The sequence below is a fragment of the Bubalus kerabau genome, chromosome 17, assembly GCF_029407905.1.
Source record: "Bubalus kerabau isolate K-KA32 ecotype Philippines breed swamp buffalo chromosome 17, PCC_UOA_SB_1v2, whole genome shotgun sequence".
Taxonomy (NCBI): domain Eukaryota; kingdom Metazoa; phylum Chordata; class Mammalia; order Artiodactyla; family Bovidae; genus Bubalus; species Bubalus kerabau.
This window is the reverse complement of record NC_073640.1, coordinates 37885647-37907128: the sequence shown is the minus strand read 5'-3', so window position 1 is coordinate 37907128 and position 21482 is coordinate 37885647. Positions and strand designations below refer to the sequence as shown.

At 43.9% G+C, this 21482-nt stretch overlaps 1 protein-coding gene across 3 annotated transcripts in view; it reads right to left on the bottom strand.

The window, feature by feature from the left end:
• The window catches only part of PHAF1 (phagosome assembly factor 1), a 28827-nt gene extending 12068 nt beyond the window's left edge, over positions 1 to 16759 (bottom strand). Inside the window, exons 1-5 of one of the 3 annotated variants that reach the window (XM_055553050.1) lie at positions 16645 to 16759; positions 16401 to 16521; positions 10447 to 10529; positions 6745 to 6828; positions 926 to 969 (exon numbers count right to left, since the gene is read on the bottom strand). In XM_055553050.1, coding sequence (XP_055409025.1) covers positions 926 to 969; positions 6745 to 6828; positions 10447 to 10529; positions 16401 to 16464 — 275 coding nt within the window. In that variant the 5' untranslated portion in view covers positions 16465 to 16521; positions 16645 to 16759. Of the gene's footprint in view, positions 1 to 925; positions 970 to 6744; positions 6829 to 10446; positions 10530 to 16400; positions 16522 to 16639 lie in introns of all 3 variants that reach the window. The other 2 variants (XM_055553051.1, XM_055553052.1) reach the window with 2 other exon arrangements.
• Between the last annotated feature and the right edge of the window lie 4723 nt (positions 16760 to 21482).

Sequence of the window (21482 nt, the reverse complement as noted above, 5' to 3'; positions counted from 1 at the left end):
CTAGAACACCTCTGTTTTTAACCAGGCACTGCGCTATATGCTTTATCAGCATTATCTCATGTAGTTTTCCTAACTCAGCAGCCAGATTTATGCTTTCACTTCTCTGATGAAAAAACAAGCTCAAAGAGGTTAAGTGACTTGCCCAATTTCGCAGAGTAATAAAATGAAGTCATAACTCAAACCCAGGGCAGCCTGACTCTTGACCCCTCGCTTACCCACCAGTGACTCTTAAGAAGGTAAAGAGAAGCCAGACGTTGAGGTATGGAACGCCCTAACAAGACTAAGAGATACCAGATTTGCAGGGGTCAGTGCTATTATGCATCTGGTTTATCCACTTCTCTATCGGCAGATATTGCTTGAAACAATCCAGGAACTGATCCCTTTGATATCCTCAAAAAAGGAAGCTTGTTAAGGAAGCTTACTGAACAGAATATTCTAGATGCCAGCACAGCAACTTACCATATGGGGGCTGAAATATTTGTGCACCATATAGGCTATTCCCATTTTTATTCTAAAAAGCAGATTTTGCCCCCTGACCTCGCTCCCCCTACAAATAGTGATCCTTTCAGCATTCTCTTTGGCATAGGCCTCAGAGTCAGCTGTATCTGGTTGGTCCCACCTTTGTTGGTCATGAAAACGTAAAAAGGTGCCAAAAGAAGCTGTGCAGGGAACGGCAGCTATGACCCTAGGGACAGTCACAGACTGAGGTCCTGCTTTGTGGTGGGATTAAGGAAACTGACCCAAATGGAAAGTGTTTCATACACAGTGTGCTCTGAATAAGCTTTCCTTCTCTTCCCCAGGAAATGGAGTGGACTTGGAGGCTGCCTGAGGCAATCATGGCAACCGGCTGTAATCCCAGAACTGTTGAGGATAGAAATAAGCCCATGTGTGCCAAGCCTAGGACACAAACCAGGAGAAAACTTACCAGTATTTTAACTTTACTTTAGTCAAGTCATATACTTCAATCACCTAAAAACAAAAAACAAATGTTTAAGATCTATTAGAGCTCTGCAGTTGAAAAAGGTTAATTAGAAAAGACATTTATAGAGCAGTGAGGAAAAAAAAAATCACTAGCTGAAATTCTCCTGAAGCACTACACATTTTGTGTCTTTATTTTTAAATCTGGAAGAAAAACCCATACCACACACGGCATAAACTCATCTTCCCCCTCTCTCTAGAGGATGGTTCAACAGATGTCCGTGGACACTCTGGGTCAAGTTTTTGTATCTAGTCTACAGCTGGGTCATACATAAGACTGCACATACCATGCGACAGGACAGTAAAACCCTCCACAAAAACAAATTCAAGCAGCTTGTGACAGTTGTAACCTGTAAGGGGAATACTGAGCCCCTTTTCTTTCATGCTATACTTTGTTGCATTATAAAAACCCAAATCAAGTCACTTTCAAAAACAGTTTCGAAATATTGTGGTTTACCAAAAAAAAAGACTGGGGGGGTGGGGAGGGAAGGGGAGGTGGTCTATCTTATTAGAAAACAAGTCATTTTATTAGCCTAGGTCCTGTGTGACAATATTGTTATATCCCTAATGAAGAGCATCTGGTCCAACCTGGAGAACCTCAGGACCCTTGTGAAGTTTCTAAGGGTTCAGCTGATGAAATGCCAAGAACTCAGGGAGGAAACAAAGGAAAAGGCATTGAACATCCAGCCACTAGTGATGCCAAGTAATCCCGATCTGAAGTCTTTGATGTCCATGGCATCAAAGGCTAGACGTCTAGCCAGTAGCATAGCTGACTGAGGATAGGCGAACCATCTGCTTTCCCCAGCTGGGAGATTTGGCTCCCACCGCAGAAGCACAAGCAGAGCTGGTTCACTCTGTTTGCCCTGACAACCAGGGCTTCATTCTGGGAAGGATTGTGGACACTGGGTGACGGGGCACCTGGCACTGTCACAAGAACAGAGACAAAACAGGCAGTTCACTCGTGGTCAGACCTGTCCTTAACATGGAAAACTACAAGCTGGGCTCTTCTTAACTATAAGGTGCAGCTATTCTGATCCTACATGCTGCTAAGAATCACTGCCTCTGCTGAGCTGTTGGAGCATTTCCATCTACCCTTTCCTATGCTACCAGTATATGCCGTTCACTGGTCCCACCGAGTTAGGCTCTTTGAGGTCTGGCTCATTAGTTTGCACCAAAGGGTACACAATACATGTCAGGGAGTCTGCCTGGGATGAAGCTAGCTAAGGGTAATATGAAGCTCAAAAACATGCAAAGAGGTGCTGAGGGAGGTCATGCAAGGGTAGAGGAATAGTTGTGATTCATGACAATATCTTCAGAAAGCTGGGGCATGGCAGTATATTATGCTAAATGGGTATGCCATTTTATCGAGGCCAGGGTCCCAGGCTACCAGAGGCCTCCGACCCTCAGCCAGAACCTCTGCTCGTGCAGCAGGAGTAGCACTCTGCCCCTCTGACTGCTACCACTATGGCTGACCAATTGGTCCCCCAAGGGCTGCCCATCACTCAGCCGGTGGGCCTCCAGAATATTCTTCCTGTGACACTATGGCACGTGTGACATGAAGGACTCCAAGATGGTCAGCACTCTGGGTCCCTTGCCAGAATCAACAAGCAGATTTTCACCTATAGATGCTTGCTGAACCATAGGGACAGATAGCTAGGGAAATCTGAAAGCCATGGTTTTCTACCCTCTGGGCTGGAAAAGACCTTGATTTCTCCAGAGGAGAAGTTATGGCAGCAGACAAGATAGGAAAGGAAAAGACAGGTGGCTGTACAAATTGTGACTTGTGAAGCTTCATTCCACAGGGCTCTCTCACAGTCAGGGAGTGAGAGGATAGGGGAACTGCAGGGGACAGCAGTGTGGAGATGCGACTTCTGAAGCCCTTGTATGGTGGGGCAGGCAGACTGGTCAGGTCAGACTTGGTGCCCATCAACAGTACCTGAGGGATTGCTTCCTCAGTTTCCATACTCTCAGGCAGGGCCCCAGCCCTCCCTTCACAGGGACTCACAGAAGGCAGAGAGATGGTCCTACTCTTATCTCTTTTCCCACTCAAGGGTACTTTGAATTCCTTGCATTTCTGCATAGTATGCTCACACACTTTTATCCCATTTATTTCCCACATTCATCAACAGAACCTAAGCCACTTCTATTCCCAGCAGCCAGTTGTTATGCTCTAGTAATACAGAGTTAAAAGCCTGGTGTCAGGTAGACTGCTTATCTTCTGTTCCTCTGTTGTCTCACAAGTAAGCCATACCACTCATGGGCTTGTTAGGATTAAATTAGGAAATGCATGGGAAGCACTCAGCCACGTGACTAACAGATACTAAAGTGAAGTTGCTCAGTCGTGTTTGACTCTTTGCGACCCCATGGACTGTAGCCTACCTGGCTCCTCCCTCCATGGGATTCTCCAGGCAAGAGTACTGGAGTGGGTTGCCATTTCCTTCTCCAGGGGAACAGGTACTAAGTGCTCACTAAATATATTTTCCTCACCATGCTGAAATTCTGCCATAGGCTGCCTATCTACCCTCCACTGTTGCCCATTTAGATTCAGTTCAGTTCAGTGGCTCAGTCGTGTCCGACTCTTTGCGACTCCATGAATCGCAGCATGCCAGGCCTCCCTGTTCATCATCAACTCCCGGAGTTCACTCAAACTCATGTCCATCGAGTCACTGATGACATCCAGCCATCTCAACCTCTGTCGTCCCCTTCACCTCCTGCCCCCGATCCCTCCCAGCATCAGTCTTTTCCAATGAGTCAGCTCTTCGCATGAGGTAGCCAAAGTATTGGAGTTTCAGCTTCAGCATCAGTCCTTCCAATGAACTCCCAGGTTCATTGGACTGGTTGGATCTCCTTGCAGTCCAAGAGACTCTCAAGAGTCTTCTCCAACACCACAGTTCAAAAGCATCAATTCTTCCACGCTCAGCCTTCTTCACAGTCCAACTCTCACATCCATACATGACCACTGGAAAAACCATAGCCTTGACTAGACGGACCTTTGTTGGCAAAATAATGTCTCTGCTTTTGAATATGCTATCTAGGTTGGTCATAACTTTCCTTCCAAGGAGTAAGCGTCTTTTAATTTCATGGCTGCAGTCACCATCTGCAGTGATTTTGGAGCCCAGAAAAATAAAGTCTGACACTGCTTCCACTGTTTCCCCATCTACTTCCCATGAAGTGATGGGACCGGATGCCATGATCTTTGTTTTCTGAATGTTGAGCTTAAAGTCAACCTTTTCACTCTCCTCTTTCACTTTTATCAAGAGGCTCTCTAGCTCCTCTTCACTTTCTGCCATAAGGGTGGTGTCATCTGCATATCTGAGGTTATTGACATTTCTCCCGGCAGTCTTGATTCCAGCTTGTGCTTCCCCCAGCCCAGTGTTTCTCATGATGTACCCTGCATATAAGTTAAATAAGCAGGGTGACAATATACAGCCTTGACGTACTCCTTTTCCTATTTGGAACCAGTCTGTTGTTCCATGTCCAGTTCTAACTGTTGCTTCCCGACCTGCATACAGGTTTCTTAAGAGGCAGGGCAGGTGGTCTGGTATTCCCATTGCTTTCAGAATTTTCCACAGTTGATTGTGATCCACACAGTCAAAGGCCTTGGCATAGTCAATAAAGCAGAAATAGATGTTTTTCTGGAACTCTCTTGCTTTTTAGATGATCCAGCGGATGTTGGCAATTTGATCTCTGGTTCCTCTGCCTTTTCTAAATCCAGCTTGAACATCTGGAAGTTCACGGTTCACGTATTGCTGAAGCCTGGCTTGGAGAATTTTGAGCATTACTTTACTAGCGTGTGAGATGAGTGCAACTGTGCGGTAGTTTGAGCATTCTTTGGCATTGCCTTTCTTTGGGATGGGAATGAAGACTGACCTTTTCCAGTCCTGTGGCCACTGCTGAGTTTTCCAAATTTGCCGGCATACTGAGTGCAGCACTTTCACAGCATCATCTTCCAGGATTTGAAATAACTCAACTGGAATTCCATCACCTCCCCTAGCTTTGTTCGTAGTGATGCTTCCTAAGGCCCACTTGACTTCACATTCCAGGATGTCTGGCTCTTGGTGAGTGATCACACCATCGTGATTATATGGGTCATGAAGCTCTATTTTGTACAGTTGTTCTGTGTATTCTTGCCACCTCTTCTTAATATCTTCTGCTTCTGTTAGGTCCCTACCATTTCTGTCCTTTATCGAGCCCATCTTTGCATGAAATGTTCCCTTGGTATCTCTAATTATCTTGAAGAGATCTCTAGTCTTTCCCATTCTGTTGTTTCCCTCTATTTCTTTGCATTGATCACTAAGGAAGGCTTTCTTATCTCTCCTTGCTATTCTTTGGAACTCTGCATTCAGATGCTTATATCTTTCCTTTTCTCCTTTGCTTTTTGCTTCCCTTCTTTTCACAGCTATTTGTAAGGCCTTCTCAGACAGCCATTTTGCTTTTTTGCATTTCTTTTCCATGGGGATGGTCTTGATCCCTGTCTCCTGTACAATGTCATGAACCTCTGTCCATAGTTCATCAGGTACTCTATCTATCAGATCTAGTCCCTTAAATCTATTTCTCACTTCCACTGTGTAATCATAAGGGATTTGATTTAGGCCCATTTAGATTACTTCTGGCTTTTCATTACTATGAAAAGCCCTGCTATAAATATCTGGCAATATTACCCTCCCATTAATCTTTTTGGGTTAAGTTTCCTACAGTGGATTTACCAAGTTAAAGACAAATGGTTCTTTGTAAAGGTGCTTCCAGATTAATTTCCTCCAATCTGTGATGAAGCCACATTAAAGACCAGCTTCTACCCTTTCTCAGTGTGGGGCTTCTGGTCAGTAGGCCAGGTTGACTGAGCCTATAAAGAGAGGCAAGGGTGCTGTGGGGATAAGAGTGTTCACATCAAACTCTCCTTTTTGAAAAGGCAGCATAAACGAAGAATTCTTATTCCATATACAGGTTATTTTTCCATGTGCTCTCTGAACTCAGCAGCTCACTTGAGATGAGATGGTGAGAAGTAGGAAGTACCCAAGCCTTCTAGAAAGGCAGCTCCATAAGCTAACCAGGACGACAGCTCTGGCATGCCACTGCCCAGAGCCACATTCAACCTTGTGACTCTGAGGCATGAGTTGGATGTCATGTGACTAACCTATCATGTCCAGGCATTTGTAAATAGTGCATTAAAAACATCCTGGTCTGAAATAGGTGCTAGTCTACTGTACTTGAATGCCAATTAAGATGTACCAGCAAGTTGTTTGTTTAGATTTCTCTAAAGGGATTTAAGAATCAACTCAGTGCTGGTGGTGTTAAAATCCAAGCCCTCAGTATTTTAGGAAGTATGGTTCCATTTTTCATCTTCCAAGTCTTAATTGTTTGACCCAAGAATGAAGTAAAACAATAAGATACAAAAATCTGACTAAAGTCTTCCAGTTCTATTCTGCAGTTAGGCCCCATTTTAAAAGACTCAGGATAATCTATGTCAAATATTTGCTTCCTCTCATTTTTCTATTCAACACAGAAAAGCCTGCTCCCTATCCATATCTTCAACACTCTTTCCCCTTCACCTCTGGAGCCCAGAACTGAAGTTCCTCCCAGCCTTTTTCCAACCATCCCAATCTACCCCCAGCTTCTCTCTTTAGCAGGACAGGCACAGCTTCAGTCTCCTATATTGTGGCTGTCTCTGAACCACAAGCCTACTCCCACTCAGGAGTTTCAGAAACATTCCACAACTGCACACATTAATCAGCCTGACATGAAACTTCAGTTGTTATTTATAGTTACCTTAAGTCTCTGATTGAAAGCATCAAACAGTAGTTTGATCCCGTCCTGAGTCAGGTTAAGGATGAGGTCATGGCTTAGAGGAGACTACAAAAAACAAAATAATAAATAAATACACACTCTGAACAACTAAGTATACTCATCAGCACCAGGTGAATTTGAAACCTTACAACATAAATGCAGTGCACAGGGAGTATCTAAGTGTAGACAGCTGACAGGTTGGTTTGTGAATTCAGTGTCCTCTACTTCCAGTCTGCAGCTGTTGTTTCATAATATTGGTTGAAAAGAGCCTCTTTGCCAGGCTTTGAGTTATTACCTGGGAGAAAAGTCAAAATTATGTGGGCATATAGGCCATTTTCTTTCACAGGTCCAGGGCCTATATTTATAGCATAGGTTAATTTACTGCTGTCAAAACTACAGAGTAATTGATGAGAAATACAAGCCTTATAAAAGGATCCAAATTCAGCAAGTAATGGTCAGTGCATGTTAGCTGAACTTATGTCCCTTCACTCCCAGGCTGTTTGTACCACTCAAAGGAAATACATGTTATTCTTTGACTCTTTTGCGTCATATTCTGGGACAAAGAAGTGCCTTGTGATCTGATTATGTATGAGATGACACTCTCATTCCCACCCCCTGCCCAACACACACCATCCCATGTCACGTGCACCTCTTTCTGTAAAACCCCATCTGAGATCTAAGGAGTCATTTCTTTATTTGTCCCTTCTGAGTCCTGGGGGGAGGGGAGCAGCAGCAGAGCAATGGACAGAGCTGGCCCTGAGACTTGGTGAGCTGGTGACCTTAAGTGTTTCTCTAAACTTCTGTTTTTTCATGGGAATACCGTCATCCCTACCCCTCCAGGGTTGTCATGAGGACAGAGACAGTAGACCAGAAAGCACCAAGCACAGCACTCAGCATATAATACTCTTTCCTGGAATCTGTCCTACCTGCCTGTTTCTGCTGCAAAGCAATCAATTCAAAGTCTGAAGACTCTTCATTGCCCTGAACCACGCTGCCCAGCAGTAGAAGAAAAACACCACCATTCAAAACCCTGTCCTTTCTTAAAACTGGCACATAGCTGTCAAAAAGATTTAGAGAAGTTTCTCTCTTTATAGAGCTTCTTAAGGTAGGCCCAGTGATTGAAGGTGGTGCCTGTCAGAGACAGAGATATAGGCTAGAAGGCCAGGTGCCCCTGCTGGTGTGGGCCTCACTGGAAAAATTCTCTAGAAAGAGCTTTCTGAGATTAGTTCATACTGTCCACTCCCCTCCACCCCGCTAATCTTCACAAGATTATAGGCCCAGGTGGCTCCATCATGCCTGGCAAACATCAGAAGAAAGAATGTGGTAATTTTCCAGTCGGTCTGTATGAATGTTTTTCTAAAACCAGCAAGACTCAAGTAAGATAACGGAATAATGAACCTCACCTTAGGTCACTATCCTCCCTCTATTTCTAAGAGGGCTATTCCACGGAGGTAAACAGGATGAAGCAACATTTCAGCATCTTTAAAGACCTTTGCTTGGAGTATCTGAATTTCTTTACACACTTCCAAGATCTGATCGTTTTTCCCTTGGCATTGCTATAATTTAGGACATAACTAAGCAGTATTCAAAAGCAAGCAAATCATCCTCACAATCAATGTTTTATTAGTACTTTATATCTCCAGAACCAAAATCACATGTGCTATGTGGTGTTTAAGGAGGTCCTTCCAGTTCAATAACGCTGTCTCTGTTACTTGTTAACATCTTTTCCCTCTCAGATGGGATCTACTTGACATGCACATTTAATTTCCAAGCTATGATCTGCTGGAAACAAGATATTTCTGAAATGTTTACTGGGATCAAATGATGAAGTAAAGAGACAAATGGGAAAAAAAGGGAAGGAGGGCAACAAGAAAAGGATCCACATTTAAGAAGCACCATATCAGAGCTCTGAGAGGCCATTTCCTCTTGATCCTCATAAAAAGATTATTCTATTATAAGGAAACCATCTGGAGAACCAGACTGGTTATTAACTTGTCATAGCTGTACAACCAAGAAATGGGGAAAGCATGGATCTGAACCGAGGTCTGGATTTAAAACCCTGTTGTTCCAGCTGCTTAGAAAACATTGGGGAAAATTAGCTTAATTAATGCCAGAACAACTATTTGTACCCAAAGACTGGAATGACAGACAAGATAGTGATATAAGAAATAAGCCTCATTTTAAAAATTGGTTAAAAAGTTTAAAGACTACTTTCAACTGTATCTAATCCTGGGTGCCTAAATCTGATTGAATTAAATGTACAGATGGCTACAATCAAGCAGCAAACCCATTATCCCTGTTTTGATGGCTGCTACTTGTCATTGAGTAATTCCCTCATGGTCTAATGCTGAGAGTCAGATTAGGTTAGGTATGATCTGATTGCAAAAAAGAGGAAAAGTCACCATTCTTCATTTTTCTTCAAAGAGAAACCACTTTGGCACTGTGGCTCCACAAACCTCTGCCCACTCCCACAAGTCCTGTGGTTGGCACAAGAATTTCCAAATACTTGCTTGGAAATTAAGCCTTCTCTGTCTCAGAAGGACCTCTCACATGGGCCTCACTAGGCTGTCAGAGGTGCACGATACTGTAAAATGTAATGTCTGGGTACAGGTAACATGCTCAACTCTGACACTAAGCCAAATGTGGAAGCCACATAGACGTCTCAGTCACCTTCACGTCAAAAATAACCTGCCATTTGCTTTAGGATCAGAAACTAATAGAAACAAATGGAACTAAAATCATCAAATTGGTACTTAAAAGGTCTCAGAAAAGGACTGAGAATATCTTGTAGCCTGTGTAGGATCAAAACTATCCCCCAAGGTTTATGACACACAGAGCACCACAAAGGCTGCTCCGTAGGGCAGCACAACGTCCGTGTCCTAGAAGAGCCATGGATTCCAAAGAAGTGGTATTTTTAGAGAGTTAAGAAGACTCCTATTTCTAAAGGTCTATAAAAACGTTTGCAACTTTACTTATAAAACCCAATTAAAAAAATTCTGGTATTCAGAAAGTTCTGCACCAGTGCTAACTTAAAATATACTCTTTCTAGAAACTGAAAAGGTCTTTGTAGGCATGTACATTATACTATAAGGGTAGTTTTTGGCACGACATTTAATAAAGATTACCATATGTCAGACAAAAGAAATAAGAGTAAAACATGTCCATTAATTTGAAACCAATGTTTTGCAATTTTCATATTATCAGATCATTCTTATTAAAAGGGTGAACTATACCTGCTTCTTTTCAAGTCTGGGATGTTCTGCTAGCTAGAAATCTGCACTGCAACAATCCTGAATGCAAACCAAAGCAATCGACAAAGCAGAAAAGACTACTTTAAACATGAAAGTGGAAGGGAAGTACCCTAGAAGACCAGACAATCCCTGAAGTGACCTCCCACCGAAAAATCCCCCTTTTAAGGGCCTGCAGGTAAGTCAAACATAATCAAAAAGCAAGTTTGATTATTACTGCTCATCTAAACTTCTGGCAGCACTAGATGATCAAAACTACAAATGTTTCAGAATCAAAGAAAATGTACTTGGTAAGTGACTAAGTGTTGAAGACACTCCCATTCAAACACATTGACCTAGGAATCCCTGCCTGTCAGTATCTCCCAGAGCATTAACCTCCAGAGGTGAGTCACTGATTAGGGATGCTATTTCAGTAAACAAATCAGTTACTACTCACCTGTTCACTGTAGAGAACCTGAACATTTTTTATGATGCGACAGTGCTTCTGAAGAATGGCCACCGCCTGAGCCAAAGGCATTCCTGAAATAAAGCAAGGACACCTGTGTGGTTACTTGGGCTATCCATTTACTGACATCTATCAGTGTACTAGGCATCAGTCCTTGCAGTAAAGCCAAGGGTGGGAATGGGAGCCACTAAGGTCTACGGACATACTGAGTAAATAAAAGTTTAATAAGCCCAATAACCAGTAAGATCTAGAGAATAAAGTTAACAGCAAGCACTAATAGAAAAACTGGACTGTATAAGGAGAAGGAGTAAATAGAAAAGACTTCCTGGAAATGGGGACTTCTATGCTGATCCCCAAGCAGGCAAAGGGGCTGGAGAAAGTCAAGTCAGTAGGAACCAAAAAAGAAAGAAATGCACTGACTACATGACTCTGGACACCAAGATTCTGATTCTCACTCTGCCATGATTACGTATAACCTAGGCAAATCCTTCTTCTTTTCCTTTCTGATATTTGTCTCCTCATTGAGTCAGCAGGAGCAGATGATTTGTAAGCACTCATTTAAAAAGTGAAGAATCATATGTCTACCAGAATCACCTTATTTTACCAAGAATTTCACTGGATTCTCACTTATCAACCCACAAACATCCTCTAAATCTTAACATTTGATTTTTTAACTTATGGCCCATTATAAACAAATGTATATATGCCTCCCTGCCCCAGTTTAAGAAACTGAAATTCCAATGACACCTCAAAGATTCCAGGGACTCATGTGTACTTAATTGCTCAGTTGTGTCCAACTCTTTGTGACCCTGTGGACCATAGCCCACCAGGCGTCTCTGTCCATGGGATTCTCTAGGCAAGAATACTGAAGTGGGTTGCCATGCCCTCCTCCAGGGGATCTTCCCAACCCAGAGATCGAACACAGGTCTCCCCCACTGCAGGTGGATTCTTTACCATCTGAGCCACCAGGGAAGCTCAGGGACTCATGGGGAACAGTAAAAGTATGTTTTCACAGAGGGCATTATGGTTCAAACAAGAAGAAACTCACAGAAACGATCCAAAAACAAAGTTTCATGAGTGCAAGGACAGTGTCTGTGTTATTTGCTGTTATTCACCACTCTTTGGATCTCCAGCATTGGGGACCCACATAGTGGCTGTTGAATAAACATTTATTTAGTGAGACTGAAGGATTATGGGCTAGGTAATAAGAGAAAGGAAGAGAGACCACCACATGACCTTGGGCCAGGACAGTGGCTCACATTCAAGATTAGTTTACCTCTGATTAGAGGAGAGATGTGCAGAGAAGAACTCACAGAGAAAGCAGTAGGTTAAAAAAATGTGTGGCCCATCTACATTTAAACCATAATTTGATCCTCCCTTTATTCAACGGCCCATTCTACGGTTTGAAGAAAGTTGGAGTAAACCAGACCTTAAGGTACTTCCCAGCACAAGGCCTGGAACATAGTAGAGACTTAAATGTTCGTTGAGAATATGAACAAGTTGATGCATTCATTCCTCAGCGTTGGCATTCCAGAAATAGAGGAGCATCTACGCTGTCTCTCCCGGGGGAATGGTAAACAACCATGTGGGCAAGAGAGAGAATCTCAGGTGCTGAGAAAGAGAAGACCACATGGCACAAACCAGTTTCCTGTGGGAGAGTTCTTTCACACCTAACCACATCAAATTCCTGGCCTTGGAATCTTGGGTCCTGAGTCATTTAGGAGTAACCTACCTGGAGGAGACAAAGCAGCCACCGATGACCAGTTGTCACACAGCTGCTAGTAAAGGAAAGCTACAAATGGCCTCTAAAAGGAACCAACTGTGTATATGGCAAAGAAACCAGAGAACTGTTCTAGCTTGAAGAGTTACCTAACCACCCAAAGGGTGTGGACTATGGTCCGTCTTCTAAACTCTACAAATCCTACACCTTACTCATTATTAGCCTGCTTATAACCCTCCAATGGTTTCCCATTACAGGGGGGATAAAACCCAAACAATATGCCCTCACCCAAGAGCCCTGAATACTTTGGACCTTGTCTACCTCCATCATTCCTTCCACTTCTCACCAAGCCTCCCAGCACACATCAAGCTCTTTTCCACTTTAGGCTTTTGCATTAACTCTGGACTCTGCTGGAATGTTCTTCCCATAGCTAGCTCTTCTCACTCTTCAGGTCTTGGCTCACACTTCACTTCCCTGACTGCCTTATCTAATCAAACCTCCCATCCCATTTATTTATCTGTAAGTCTCGCCTTTATGTCTCCTTGCTGATATAGAGCTCTCTGTCTTACAGCTGTATCCTCAGCACTCAATTACTGTGCCCAACACCACAGTAAGTGGTCCTATGTATCTGCTGACCTCTGAATGAGTGAAACAAAGCAATCAGGTACAATACCCAGATCCTCTAGCCCTTGTGACCACCCTCCCTCTCTGAGAATTCTCATATCTCTCTCCTGCTGCTCCTCTGACTTCCCCAGGTCTCGATATTGGACGATATTCCCTTCTGCTTATCCCTTGTGTACCCAACCACCTAGTTTCTGACTCACATCTTAATCTGTTTTCTGTGTGAATCAAAGGCAAATAAAAAGTTGACAGATAAAAAAGCAACCTTTAAATTTTCTTTTCATTCTACCCTCTCCACTGTATTCTGGATCTCAGTATCTCTAACATCTACACAGTCACTCAAGCGAGAAACCTCTAGATTCCTCTTCCTTACCCATCTCTCCAAATTTTCTCCCTAAACCCATGCCCGAAACACACTACTAATAGACATCCTTTCCCCCACTGAACAGAGTCTCTCTGACAGTGTCCCAGGAAGGTAACTAAAAAATAAGGAATCTGGGGAACTGATCTCCCACTAGTACATCACGCTCTAATTACAATACCAAATTACTTGCAGCTCCCACTGCACCCCCGCACCCCCATCTATCTTTCCCACTTTAAAAAAAAAAAGCCCAAAAACTGACTGGAAGATTTATGTCTATGGAAGTGTAGATGAGAAATCTGGCAGCAGACTTCTGACAGGGCCTTCCTGGTGCTCACTGGCTCCAGGAATAGTACTGGCTCCTGGCTTCTAGCGATTGATAGGAATCCTCCTCTGAATTCTCAGGTCAGGTCAAGTCTCTTCCATAAAATAAACTATGTTTTAAATAATAAAATGAACTATTTCTGTAATCCTTCCCCTCTGCTAGACTAAGTTCTTCAGGGCATATGCCTACTTCTTCTTACTCAATTTTCAATGACTGTAAGCAGAGTCCACAGAATGAGCCTTCAACAGAGTAAGCCCCTAGTCTCTCTGGAACAAGGTGATCTCAGAGAAGGCTACTGTCCACTCACTCTTTAAATTTACCCAGCTTGGGCATCTTCACGATGAGTTAAAAAAAAAAAAATTATTGGCGTATAGTTGATATAAAATGTTGTGGTTTCTGCTATACAGCAAAGTGAATCAGTTATATATGTATCTCTCTATATATCTATCTATAGCCATTCTTTTAAAAATTCTTTTCTCATATAGGTAATTACAGAATATTGAGAATTTCCTCTGCTATACAGCAGGTCTTTATTAGCTATCTATTTTTTAAGATTAATTTAAAAACAAATTTAGAGCTATGTCTCCACGCCAATACATTCTGTAAGTCTCATTGAAAACACTTAAGTTTGCACTGCCTTCACTCCACCATTGGTCAAGCCAGGGTGGTACCTGCAAAAGATTCCTCTCTGCCTAGGCTTTCTTATCTCTGTGTTGCTCCCTAATCTCCCAGCAGTACAAAGGTCAGGAAGGCAGCCAAAAAGCTGGATGCAGCTCTTCACTGTGATGCCAGGCAGATGAAGGCAAGAACTGGATAATCTGCATTTGCACAGTTGCTAAAAAGAAACCTGGAGACTAAGTTGAGCCCATCCTCAGAAAGGCAGAGCAGTGAGAAGCAGGAAATCCCTACTAGGCTTCTTTTTATCCTTTCTACCTTTCTGAGCCTGTTCCTCACCTGGAAAATAGAGGTAACCTCACAGGGTTGTGGTGACTTTAGCCTAAGAATATAATTCTAAAGCACAGATTCACTTCTTAGGCCTATCCCTACCTATCAGCCTAAATTTCAGCTTAAATGTGTTAAGGACTGGTAAGACTGAGAAAGAGGGAAAATTACTTTTTAATAAAAAGCTTAGGGAAGTTAAATGACCATCTCTCAGGCAGACATAATACAAAAACGTGGATTTTTTTGGCCATGTTGCACAGCTTGGAGCCTCTTAGTTCCCCAACCAGGGACTGAACCCCAGCCTACTGCAGTGAAAACGCCAAGTCCTAACAACTAGATCACCAAGGAATTCCCCCTACGTGCAGACTTTCAAGACTCAAAAAGGAATCATCAAGGCTGATGATCATTAGGCTTATTCCCTATATGAGCTTTCCCTCAAAGTTCAGTTCTAGGTCCAACATAGAGAAATGCTCTTTTCACTATTTGTGGTTGGTATTCAGACAGCCTGAAAGAACTACCCAAATCTTTGATTCCTAGAAACTGGCAAACTTAGGAGTAGGGGTTAAAGTATCAAAACAACAGTTGATAGAAGCAACCTTACTCTCCCACCTCATTTTTTGCAAATCTCAAATGATACTCACTACTTTTGACCCAGAGACTATAGTTGTAGATACACAACCTAGTCACACCATCAAGTACAGTTTGAACCTATAGTCATAGTTTTCACTCTGCCCTGTGAAGTCCTGGGATGAGAAGCTGTGTTTAGGGGAGGTTCTTTCCTAACTAGAAGCCAAACAGCATCAGCAAAACAAATAGGCCTGGAGGCAATGATATCATTAGCCTCTCAATCAGGTTCTTGGTGCTTTACAAGAAGCTGAAGTGTTTCATACAAGTTATGGGAGAAGGGGACTGCAAATTCTCAATAAAACTGGCTCCTACAACCCAGAGGCAACTTGCTGTTCAGTTCAGAGACACTGAGCACCAGTAGATTCCTACCAGCAAATTTGTTCTGCAGTTTGTCACCTACCCCATCTCCATAGACAGGAGTCTTCCAGATTCAAGGATAAACTATAGCCCAGTGGAGCAGCTGACTCAGTCCAGTAGCGCAAATTAGTGTGACAAAAGTTCAGGCCTGCACAAACAGCACAAACACCGGCTCCCCACCCCCTTTTCCCAGTGCTGGAACATAAAAGTAAACACACTCTGGGGTTACTGAATGCAATACTTGTACACAGAAAGGTAGCGACATTGAGGAAAAGGGGAAAACATGGGCCAAATCCCACAAAACGCCCAACCTGCATTTTTACAAACCAAATGTTACTTTACCCAAACTCCTATTTCATTCAACCTTTCACTCTCTCCGCTAAAGTCTGGGTTTAGGATTACACCACACATCGACCACATTAAAAACGAGAAGGAAGCTAGTCAGAAGTTGCTTTAAAACACAAAAACTCTCCTCAGTTCCCTTGACCAGCTCCCCAGTATGTTACGATGGGAACGGTGCCTAGGTTTCTCTTTCCGGAGAGGCTACACAAGGTCCAGAAAAGCAAAGGGAGATGAACTACTAAGGCGGTATTTAAGGGTGTCAGTCACATCTTGGCTCTTTGGTCTGTAAAACGGGTACAGAAATAACAATCTTAGCGACCCTCAGGTCTCCCCAGAGGCAACCTGATATAATTATGCACCGGGGAACAGGGTCAGGCCCTGGGTAAATGTTTGGGGCGTGTCAGCCATTGTTATTGTTATTATTATTGTAGCACTGCCCCGGGAGAGGCCCCGCCGAGGCCTAATGCAAGGGAGTCAGGCCCGGCAGAGCGACAGGCTGCCAGGTCGGGGCCGGTATCTAGTGACTGGAGTCCCAAAGAGTCAAGGAGCCGCGGGCGCAGGGGAGTAAGGGGCAGAGCCCAGAGGTGGGAAGGGCAGGGAAAGAAGTAAGGATCAGCGAGAAGGGTCGTGCGGGAAGACCCCACACTCACCCAGCGCGAATTCCCATTGCTCGTTTCCCAGAGAACGCTCGGGCACCACCTCCAGATCCAGCATTGGTTCGGCTCGCCGGGCCGGGGCGGCCTCCCTGCGGCAGCGCAGACGAGACCGGAGCTTAAGAAACAAAGCAGCAGGTGACTCACCACCCTCGCCGGCCCTCGACGGCCCGGCTCTCCACCTCTATCCTGTCGCCAGCGCTACTGGCTCCACACCACACCTCACCTGACCTCACCTCACCTCACTTCACCGGCAGCAGCCCGGAGCAGCGGCAGCAGCAGGAGCGCCTGCAGCAAAAGTGGCGTGCGAGGCCGTAAAGTGCGGCGGAGGCGGGGCGAAGGCGGGATTTCAGTCGCGGGGGCGGAGCAAAGGCGGAGTCACTCCCGCGCAAACTCCGGATAAGCGGTTGCGACAGTCCCGCAAAAGCACAAAGGCCTGTGAGTACCTTCCGGAAGTGCGGGAGCTGTTGGAATGAGCAACTTCACACTCCGTGCGCCCAGACATCCGCACACCACAGTGAACACGTTTCACAAAAGGGTGCGTGACCACGCAACACATACATGTGATATGGCTATACAGAACCTGTTTGCCGTCTACATGTACGTCCCACTCACAGTCGCTGAACGCAAAAGGCGAGTTCCGAGACCGCACGTCTGAGGCCCAGCGGGGAGGGAGGATGTGGAGCCTCAAAGCTCAAGACGCGCCAGCGCCCTACCACTCCCGGTTGGGGCCGAGACTGACGCTGCCCGCCGCTGCCTCTAGTTGTCCAGGAATGATTCCTTCTCCTTGCGGCCCCTGGGGCTTGGGTCGAGCTCAAAGCAAGCGAGGAGTGGGTTTGAGTACTTGTGTTGGGGTGGGACGGGGGTGGGGGAGTTGGGGGAGAGAACTAGCTTAGAGAGGTGCTAAGTAGCCGACCTCCTTCCGGAGGGACAGGCCGGAGGGCTGCAATCCGGACTGCCGGAGCACGGGCTTTGCCGCCAGCGCTATGTGGTTTTCGTCAAACCTCTGGTGCTTTTTGTGCCTGTTTCCTCATTTACAAGTCGGGAGTAGGGTGTCCTCCAGCCTGTTCAGCCTGAGCTTCTGGCCAATGCCCTAGGGCACTCTAATACTGAAAGACAACCAGGTTTCTTCTGGAGCTTTCATGGACGGAATCTCTGGATTCTCACAACCACCCTGGGATGCAAGATTGGTCCTATCTCACTTTACAGGCGAGGGGGTAGTGGGTGGGGTTGGGGAAGAGGCCCAGAGAGGCTGGAGGCCTTTTGGTTTGAGGGAGTAGAATTCAAATTCTTTCCATTATATTGCCCCGGAGGAATGTTTTTAGCAGAGAGTGACATGCTGAATTCTTAAACTGGTTTGGTAGGAGTGTAACATGGGAGATTCTACCAAAACTTGAGGTCATTTCTACTGACAATAAAATAAACATGGAGAAGGCTATCCATTTGCAACATCCTATGCCAGAAGAATAGAGCTGAGTCATTAAGAAGTCCAGGCTTCCCTGATAGCTAAGTTGGTAAAGAATCCACCTGCAATGCAGGAGACCCCTGTTCAATTCCTGGGTCGGGAACATCCACTGGAGAAAGGATAGGCTACCCACTCCAGTCCATCAGTAGACAAGTGGCTAACTATGATATATATGTGTTAACAGGATGCTCCTCCCTTTTTAAAAAAATTGTAGCTGCTTTACAGGGTATTGTCACCCTGCTTATTTAACTTATATGCAGAGTACATGATGAGAAATGCTGCAATGGAAGAAGCACAAGCTGGAATCAAGATTGCCGGGAGAAATATCAATAACCTCAGATATGCAGATGACACCACCCTTATGGCAGAAAGTGAAGAGGAGCTAAAGAGCCTCTTGATGAAAGTGAAAGAGGAGAGTGATAAGGTTGGCTTAAAGCTCAACATTCAGAAAACTAAGATCATGGCATCTGGTCCCATCACTTCATGGGATGTAGATGGGGAAACAGTGGAAGCAGTGTCAGACTTTATTTTTCTGGGCTCCAAAATCACTGCAGATGGTGACTGCAGCCATGAAATTAAAAGACGCTTACTCCTTGGAAGGAAAGTTATGACCAACCTAGATAGCATATTCAAAAGCAGAGACATTGCCAACAAAGGTCCGTCTAGTCAAGGCTATGGTTTTTCCAGTGGTCATGTATGGATGTGAGAGTTGGACTGTGAAGAAAGCTGAGCGCCGAAGAATTGATGCTTTTGAACTGTGGTGTTGGAGAAGACTCTTGAGAGTCCCTTGGACTGCAAGGAGATCCAACCAGACCATTCTAAAGATCAGTCCTGGGTGTTCATTGGAAGGACTGATGCTAAAGCTGAAACTCCCAATACTTTGGTCACCTAACGGGAGGAGTTGACTCATTGGAAAAGACCCTGATGCTGGGAGGGATTGGAGGCAGGAGGAGAAGGGGACGACAGAGGATGAGATGGCTGGATGGCATCACCGACTCGATGGACATGAGTTTGAGTGAACTCCGGGAGTTGGTGATGGACAGGGAGGTCTGGCGTGCTGCGATTCATGGGGTCTCGAAGAGTCGGACATGACTGAGCAACTGAACTGAAATGAACTGATGTCCTTTGCGTACTGACAATATCGATATAAGCCAATACATGCAATTTAAAATTTTCTACTAGCCACATTAAAAAGGAAAAAAGATAACGTTACTTTTATTTAACCCAATATAACACAGTGTATATTTTAATATGTAGTCAAAATAGTAAATTAATCCTTATTTCTTTTGTATTAGATTTTTGATATTTGGTATTTTACAGTGTACTTCAACCTTGAAACAAGATTTTCAAAGGTAGTCCTCCCCAAAGTTATAACAGAACAACATTTAACATCGCTTCAGTTTTTAAATTAGCAAGTAAATTCAGTTTCTCGGTTTTAGTAGCCACATTTCAAAAGCTCGATAGCCACACTTGCTTAGCCTCTACCGCTCATGGATGTACATTATCTTCTCTAACCAAAAATTTATGCCTGTATCTTATCTTCTCATATTTCCCAATGTTTCTAAAACCTGAATAAGGCCAATGATGACTTTAAGTTGCTTAAATTATTCTAGCCAAAAGTTGAGGCTGAACTAACACAGTAACTTTTTGAGTTATCTTACATTTAAACGAACCAAACTGCCACTTTCACCTATGATCTACTCTACAAATTATAATTTTCTACTTGAATATTTTTGAAATGCTGTGTACATATATGTGGTGGTGATGGAGGAAAGGGAACTGATGCTATCCAAGAGAATCATGCCTTGAAATATGCCCACAAAATGACTGCAGTCTTAAACTTTAAAAGAATGTTTGCAACATCAAAACACCAATGTTGTCTTGTAAATACTTACACTCATGTGGCAAAATGACTGTGGTGGTTTTAAAAACATGTTCACAGACTCTGACACCCCACCCTTCACGAGATGAAGCTCAGTACTTCTCCCTTCCATTGTGGGCCTGACCCACTTACTTAACATATGGAGTATGGCAGCCCCAAATAAGGTTATTAAGATGTGCCTTTCATCTTAGGCATGCACGCTTCCTTGATCACTCTCTGGGAAAGGCAGCTACCAAGTCATGAGCTGCCCGATACAGACACCCATGTGCCAAGGAAGGAGGTCTCCATCCCCCACACCCCATCAGCCTGCAAGGTCATTCATCCAATGACCACGAGTGGGCTTGGGAGGATCTTTCAGCCACAGTTGTCTTACATAGCCCAGGATGACAATCTGACTTCAGGAGAGACCTTGGATCAGACCACTGGACCTACCTGCTTCTCTATTTCCGACCCACAGGAACTGAGATGGTGTTTATTGTCAGCTGCTAAGTTTTGGGGCAATGTTATGCACCGATGGATAATTCACACAATGGCTTCTTACAGCTTGAAAAATCTCCCTAGTGCCAAATGAGGCATAAATCAAGTAAGGCATTTCTTTCCCGGTAGCCCCAAACACCTGTTTCTAGAGGTAATTACTGAAACTGTGATGCTACAACTAAAATAATTTTTGAAATTAACTCTCACAGTTATGAATCTAACTCTTTGGAATTTTGCTTCATGGTGTCAATTCAGCATTAAAGGTATTTATTTGCAGTAAGTCTGGTGGTGAATAATTATTTTCTTATGATAAGCTTAAGGTATGCTTCTAAAGTAAATGGTTTAATTTTCTGGTGTAGGAAAATGCCAAGAAAAGTCCTAAGAATGTCTGATATGACACCAACACAAACTGAATTTTTATTCCTAAAATGAATAGTTTGAAAGATGGCAGTTACTTGGATGTGTAACTTTGGAATTCTTCCTTCCCTCCAATGTGACTACTCTATAGTCATATCTCACCAGCTGGGTAAATCAAGGCAGATTTTTTGAAAACTATAATATACATTGGGAAGTTAGTATTCTGTTATCTACATTAAAGGTGCTGGGAGCCACCACGGGAGATCCCACCCATGACAAAGGTCATGTGGAAGAGACCTGACAGGCAAAGGCGGATCAGGCCTCAAGGGACCCCCTGGATCTGCTCGAGCATATACCCCAAAACCAGAGTCTGTCTTACTATTTTGTGCCTTTCACCAACTCTTCTGACATTAACAGGGGGCTATCCCCGACCACCTTTCTCTGGAAAAAGTCAACTTAGGGCTCTAATTAATAAGTCTCCTGGACATGATAGGAGTGTTTCAATTCAAACCCCTCTGATGGCTTTCTAGCTTGCCTGACAGGTTTATCCATACTCTTGCAATTAACACACATGACTGTTCACAATTCCCCAACCCTGAAAGGCATATGGGAAGCCAAAACATTCTAAAAGTCCTAATAAGCACAGAGTCCTTTAAGGGATGAAAAATTATTAAAATAGATAATACTGGTAAAGGGTTTCATTGTTGAGCCAATGCTTGCTGCCAAGTGCCCATATCCCTTATCCATTGTGTACCTGGGAGTGCATTAGTTAACATAGTTGAAATGTAAAAAAAACAAGCAACAGCCTTGAAATTAACCACATCAGAGCTTTGAGCTAATTGGTTCTTTCTTTGTTGTAACTCACTGCACCTTTGCTCCATGAAAATGTAACTCTGTT